Raw genomic sequence first — 7,500 nt, 5'->3', positions numbered from 1 at the left:
GTATCAACGAAAAGAAGAATAAGTGATTATTACATTTTAACAGAAATGGAGATAGAACATGTTAAAAGAAAAAGTAAGCAGATATTGACAGTAAATGAACGAGTGGACTAATAAATCATTTTCTACCACTTGTCCTTAATAATGTGTACAAAATAATAGGTGTATAAATGACACAATATGTTACTGCATATGTCAGCAGACTAATTAGGAGCCTTTGTTTGTTTACTTACTACTAAAAGACAAGTTGTTTGGTATGTTCACTATTTTATTCAAGGACTAACTTGCAATAATAAACTTACGTTTAATATACCCTAAGATTTTTGTTAAAATAAAGCCAAAAATGACATTGTTTGTGGTCCCCTTTATTTAGAAAAGTACCGAAATCATTTTGGTACCGGTACTGGTACCACAATATTGGTATCGGTACAACACTAGTTCAATGGTAATTGTTTGCAATTTGACAATAATAAAACCTCAGATTGCTCTGCATTTAATACTAATTTGAGCTTAGTCGGCTGGCACTGAACAACATCAAAAGCAGACTACCGAAGCTCAAGGGTTCAAAACAAAATATAACCACGTCATTTGCATAAAAATGCAACGCAGCATCCGACACATAATCACAGAGATTATTTACATAAATAGAAAACAACACTGGACCTAATATGGAACCCTGAGGCACACTGGACACATTGGGTTCTATTGGATAAGTATTTCGAAAACCACTTCATAGCATTTTGAGACGGACCAATCCCGTGCAGGCGGTCTGCCAGAATGATTTGTTCGACCGTAGGCAACATTTTTGAAAGGTCAATAACAATCAACTTTTTTCATCACAGCGCCATCTGCTGGATGTGATGAGTCACCGCACAACTTGGCCCCATTGCAAGCAAACCACTGAATAAGACGTTTCCGTCCGTCTTTCAGGATCCGAGCCGTTCAAAACCCAGATATGGACTTCAGCGACCACAAGTACCAGAAGCTTCTCCCCTGGGTGGCGCGCCCCACGGCCCTCACGGCGGTGAACAGCAACGTGAGGGCCACGGAGATGAAGGCCCTGCCCGACTTGTACAGCAACCAGAGGAGGGCGGAGGCCATCATTAGCAAACACTTGGAGGAGAAAGCAGAGAAGCTGGCGGAGCGCGGTGAGACGCCGTGAAACTCAACCACCGCTCCAACGCTCCTTCTCAATATGGAATGTGCTTCACCAACAGGACGTTTGAACAAGATGAGACGCAAACAGACGACATTGAGCGGCGATGAGAAGTACTCGTCTGGTGAGAACACACCAAGTAAGACTTTGTCGTCATGATCGAACATTCAATATATTCATCACGGTTGTGTTGCCCTCCATATGTAGGAATATTATTTAGAAATATGTTTACCCGAACACTCTTTCGTGATCAAATACTCTGAAAAACGTCTGCTTGTCCACCAGTTTAGACCGTAAAAAGGGTAAATGGAGAAATGAACAACACAAAAGACGTATATAAGCACTCTCATTAACTACACTATACATATGAACTTGAAGTGCCATCCCATTCCTAACCCATAGGGTTGAATATGATGTGGGTCCACCTTTTGCAGCTATTACAGCTTCAAGTCTTCTGGAAAGGCTGTCCACAAGGCTGCAGAGTGTGTTTATAGGAATTTTCCACCGTTCTTCCAAAAGCGCATCGGTGAGGTCACACACTGATGTTGGTGGAGAAGGCCTGGCTCTCAGTCTCCGTTTTTAATTCATCCCAAAGGAGTTCCATCGGGTTCAGGTCAGGACTCTGTGCAGGCCAGTCAAGTTCATAGACACCAGACTCTGTCATCCGTGTCTTTATAGACCTTGCTGAGTGCACTGGAGCACAGTCATGTTGGAAGAGTCATGTTGCTCTAAACCAGGGGTCGGGAACCTTTTTGACTGAGAGCCATGAAAGCCAAATATTTCAAAATGTATTTCCGTGAGAGCCATATAATATTTTTTAAAACTGAATACAACTAAATGCGTGCATTTTTAAGTAAGACCAACATTTTTAGAGTATAATAAGTCTCTTATTCTTTTTAATAACATTGTTATTCTGAAGCTAACCAATAATAACTAAAATGTCATGTCTGTTGATCATGTTTTTGTTTGGCCATGTGCTGTTTGTCCTTTGGACTCTTTAAGTTCCTGTTTTTTTTCCACTCCCTTGTCTGGTTTCCTTGGTTACTCATTTTGTGCACCTGTCTCTGGTGGACAAAATGCTCGCTCACCTGCTTCCCGAGCACTAATCAGAGGCAGTATTTAAGCTCGTCTTTGCCAGTCAGTCGCCCTGTGCTGACTTGTTTCATGCCTTGCCATAGTTTCGTGCTTCATGCCATGCCAAGTAAGTTTTGTTTGATTTATGTTCTTAGTCTGTTTATGCGTTAGCTTTGTTCTTTAGCCCAAGTTGTGCCCCCGCTGTGAGCGATTTTTGTTTGTATATTTTTTTAGTTAAAATTAAATCATGTTTTTACCTAAATGCCATGTCCCGAGTAGTCCGTCTGCCTTCCTGGGAGAACGACCCCGCAGCAAGCTGCAACCCCACGCCATCGTGACATAAAATACTTCTTACCATTAATGCGACTTCTTGAACAGGTGCGGTAGGAAAACGGATGGATGGATATAAATGCATGAGAATGTTTAATATTTTGCACATTATTTTTAGCAATGGGATTACCAGCTAAATTATTCATAATTATCGCGTTAAGCAATGTCAGCTAAGATTTGTCTGAGAGCCAGAAGCAGTCATCAAAAGAGCCACATCTGGCTCTAGAGCCATAGGTTCCCTACCCCTGATCTAAACTGTTCCCACAAGGTTGGGAGCATGGAATTGTCCAAAATGTTTTGGTATCCTGGAGCATTCAAAGTTCCTTTCCAAGCCCAACTCTTGAAAAAACACCCTACACCATAACTCCTCCTCCGCCAAATTTCACACTCGGCACAATGCAGTCCGAAATGTAGCGTTCTCCTGGCAACCTCCAAACCCAGACTGGTCCATCAGATTGCCAGATGGAAAAGCGTGATTCATCAGTCCAGAGAAGGTGTCTCCACTGCTCTAGAGTCCAGTGGTGACGTGCTTTACAGCACTGTATCCCACACTTTGCATTGGACTTGGTGATGTATGGCTTAGATGCAGCTGCTCGGCCATGGAAACCCATTCCATGAAGCTCTCTGCGTACTGTACGTGGGCTAATTGGAAGGTGACATGAAGTTTGGATCTCTGTAGCAACTGACTGTGCAGAAAGTCTTTGCACTATGCGTTTCAGCATCCGCTGACCCCTCTCTGTCAGTTTACCTGACCTACCACTTGGTGACTGAGTTGCTGTTGTTCCCATTTTCTTATAATAAACTCAAGTTCATATGTGAGGCAGGTGGCCAAATACTTTTGGCAATGTCGTGTATGTGGTTGAGGTGCAGATTCAAACAGTCCACAAAGAAGCATCACAAGCAGCGTCAAAGTCACAAACGTGCACAGGGGTTAGATAAACCAGGGGTGTCACACCAATCCAGCCCGCACACAGCTTTGTTTTATTCAGCCAGCAAAATAAGTTTGCCAAGTAAAAAACATGATGTGACATTTTTAAATGAAAGAAACTGCAGCTCTAAATGTGTCCACTGGGTGTCGCAATATCAACTATTTGTATCACCCGCCGCAAGATGTGTGAGCATTGAAATGAGTCCAAATTCACAAGTTTTGATATAAATAATGCTACATATATCCAGAATACAACAGTTGAGGAAAACGAAAAAATTACATCAACAACATCCTGCAATTCCATATCGATATTATTAGTCATTGCACCCTTTGATGGATTAAAAAAAATAATACCAATGGGAGCATTATCACATCATTTAAAAATAAAGAATAAATAACGACAAATGAATATAGAATATTATTGTACAAGTGTCTATCTGTGTTGGCCCTGTGATGAGGTGGTGACTTGTCCAGGCTGTACCCCGCCTTCCACCTGATTGTAGCTGAGATAGGCACCAGCGCCCCCCGTAACCCCAAAATGGAATAAGCAGTAGAAAATGGATGGATGGAAGTGTACTATTATATAATATGTATATCTGTTGTGGTTTGTAGAGGAGATGACGGCAAACGGACACCAGAGGTGGGATGTTCAATAATTTAATAAATGTATGGTAAATATATATAATAAGAATAATAAACAATACTAATAAACTATAGAATGGTATGTGACAAAATCAAAATCCAAGAGTGTATGTGTGTGACTATGTGTGTAGATTAGCTGTTAAGTGTTACCGTAAATGTTGAATGAGGAAGCAGACAAAAACCAAAGAGGGTAAGGAAAAAGGAGTCCAAGATCCGCGAGGAGTACGTGGGGGAAAGAGAGAGACGTCAGAGTCCGGGGGCGAGCGAGGAGTCGGGAAATGAGGGAGGCAGTCAAAATCCAGGGTAACGGGAAGGAAACAGGTATCCCATTTGAGAGCTAAGTTCCCGCGCCGATCCTTGGGTCCACTGGTCCTTTATTGAGCTTGCCCTCATCTGTCTCAGGTGTGCAGATTGTCTGATTAGACACATGTGCTCTGATCACAAATTGTCTCCAGGCGCAAGGAAGTACGCCCGCAGCGGAGAGAGAGCGCCCGTGGGCGTGGCCCGTGGTGCGCTTGTCAGGACGCTAAGATGAGGGCGCGTTCCAATGAGCCCTGGCTGTGACAATATCATTAAAATGTGTCCATTTGCAGAATGTGCTTAGTCGATTTAAATTATCACGCCATGATTTTACTTGTCCAGCCCACTTGGGAATGGACTTTCCTCCATGTGGCCCCTGAGCTAAAATGAGTTGAACCAGAAGGAAAAACACACAAGAAAAAAAAGACAGACAAATTGAATAACAAAAAAGGAGGATATAGAAATAAAGATTACTAGAGGACAGAGCTGTCACTTCTGCGGTGCCACTTTTTCTCTCTAGAAATTAATTTTAGCTCCCTTAGCTATGAAGAGGTCAGAATATCAGACACATCTCTCTGTATGTACACCACTATGAACTTCTAACAATCTATGTGAAACCTTTCAATCCGGTTTCAGGGCAAATCACTCCACGGAGACAGCCCTCGCAAAAATGACTAATGATCTATTGCTAACGATGGATTCTGATGCGTCATCTATGTTGCTGCTCCTCGATCTTAGCGCTGCTTTCGATACTGTCGATCATAATATTTTATTAGAACGTATCAAAACACAAATTGGTATGTCAGACTCAGCCCTGTCTTGGTTTAACTCTTATCTTACTGATAGGATGCAGTGTGTCTCCCATAACAATGTGACCTCGGACTATGTTAAGGTAACGTGTGGAGTTCCCCAGGGTTCGGTCCTTGGCCCTGTACTCTTCAGCATCTACATGCTGCCGCCAGGTGACATCATACGCAAATACGGTGTTAGCTTTCACTGTTATGCTGATGACACCCAACTCTACATGCCCCTAAAGCTGACCAACACGCCGGATTGTAGTCAGTTGGAAGCGTGTCTTAATGAAATTAAACAATGGATGTCCGCTAACTTTTTGCAACTCAACGCCAAAAAAACGGTAATGCTGATTATCGGTCCTGCTAGACACCGACCTCTATTTAATAATACAACTCTAACATTTGACAACCAAACAATTAAACAAGGCGACATGGTAAAGTATCTGGGTATTATCTTCGACCCAACTCTCTCCTTTAAGGCACACATTAAAAGCGTTACTAAAACGGTCTTCTTTCATCTCCGTAATATCGCTAAAATTCGCTCCATTCTGTCCACTAAAGACGCTGAGATCATTATCCATGCGTTTGTTACGTCTCGCCTCGACTACTGTAACGTATTATTTTCGGGTCTCCCCATGTCTAGCATTAAAAGATTACAGTTGGTACAAAATGCGGCTGCTAGACTTTTGACAAGAACAAGAAAGTTTGATCACATTACGCCTGTACTGTATATACCTTTATATACATATATACATACATATATACCTATACTGTATATACCTTTATATACATATATACATACATATATACCTATACTGTATATACCTTTATATACATATATACATACATATATACCTATACTGTATATACCTTTATATACATATATACATACATATATACCTATACTGGCTCACCTGCACTGGCTTCCTGTGCACTTAAGATGTGACTTTAAGGTTTTACTACTTACGTATAAAATACTACACGGTCTAGCTCCATCTTATCTTGCCGATTGTATTGTACCATATGTCCCGGCAAGAAATCTGCGTTCAAAGGACTCCGGCTTATTAGTGATTCCCTAAGCCCAAAAAAAAGTCTGTGGGCTATAGAGCTTTTTTCATTTCGGGCTCCAGCACTCTGGAATGCCCTCCCAGTAACAGTTCGAGATGCCACCTCAGTAGAAGCATTTAAGTCTAACCTTAAAACTCATTTGTATACTCTAGCCTTTAAATAGACTCCATTTTTAGACCAGTTGATCTGCCGTTTCTTTTCTTTTTCTCCTATGTCCCACTCTCCCTTGTGGAGGGGGTCCGGTCCGATCCGGTGGCCATGTACTGCTTGCCTGTGTATCGGCTGGGGACATCTCTGCGCTGCTGATCCGCCTCCGCTTGGGATGGTTTCCTGCTGGCTACGCTGTGAACAGGACTCTCGCTGCTGTGTTGGATCCGCTTTGGACTGGACTCTCGCGACTGTGTTGGATCCATTATGGATTGAACTTTCACAGTATCATGTTAGACCCGCTCGACATCCATTGCTTTCCTCCTCTCCAAGGTTCTCATAGTCATTATTGTCACCGATGTCCCACTGGGTGTGAGTTTTCCTTGCCCTTATGTGGGCCTACCGAGGATGTCGTAGTGGTTTGTGCAGCCCTTTGAGACACTAGTGATTTAGGGCTGTATAAGTAAACATTGATTGATTGAACATCAATCATAATACACATTATTTATTTGACACAACTCTTGTATAAACTTCTCATTTGCTGGAAACCTATAATTTTTATTTTTAATTCCGATGATTGTCTGTCCTGTCTTTTCTAGAGCTGTACCCCCAGTCACCACTGGATGGCGCTGTTGTTTCCTATAAGACCATCAAAGTAAACCAGCCTGCCAGAAGATCTTTGCACAGCTGATGAAGAAAGATGAAGAAGCTAAATGATTGTCTTAATGTCATCCCCGCTTGTGCACAATGGAGCACACACACACACACACACACACACACACACACACACTCACACACACACACACACACACACACTGTACTGTACTGTACTGTGCATCATATCTGGATATGACGTCACTGTTTGACTCTGCCAACATTGTTTGGATAATATCTACCACAAGGTGGCAGCGAGGATTCTTTCAGGCTCCAACATGAATAAATCACTGCACCTTGCTCATAAGAATTTGTTGTGTGTTTTGTCATTTTTTATCAATGAAATATCACCAACTTGTTAATAGCTTTTAAATCAAACTTTCTACTGGTTAAGGCTGCAGGTGCATCTG

The 7,500-nt window shown here is 42.1% G+C and overlaps 1 protein-coding gene across 1 annotated transcript in view; it reads left to right on the top strand.

Moving 5' to 3' along the window:
* Positions 1 to 7,362, top strand: part of spata4 (spermatogenesis associated 4) — a 14,813-nt gene extending 7,451 nt beyond the window's left edge. The window contains exons 4-6 of the mRNA XM_061891884.1: positions 928 to 1,145; positions 1,215 to 1,292; positions 7,036 to 7,362. Of these exons, the coding sequence (XP_061747868.1) occupies positions 928 to 1,145; positions 1,215 to 1,292; positions 7,036 to 7,127 (388 nt within the window). The 3' untranslated portion in view covers positions 7,128 to 7,362. The remainder of the gene's footprint in view (positions 1 to 927; positions 1,146 to 1,214; positions 1,293 to 7,035) is intronic.
* Positions 7,363 to 7,500: the final 138 nt, after the last annotated feature.

The sequence above is a fragment of the Nerophis ophidion genome, linkage group LG29 (genome assembly GCF_033978795.1).
Source record: "Nerophis ophidion isolate RoL-2023_Sa linkage group LG29, RoL_Noph_v1.0, whole genome shotgun sequence".
Lineage (NCBI taxonomy): Eukaryota > Metazoa > Chordata > Actinopteri > Syngnathiformes > Syngnathidae > Nerophis > Nerophis ophidion.
The sequence above is the reverse complement of the archived record's forward strand: the minus strand, read 5'-3'. Positions and strand labels throughout refer to the sequence as shown.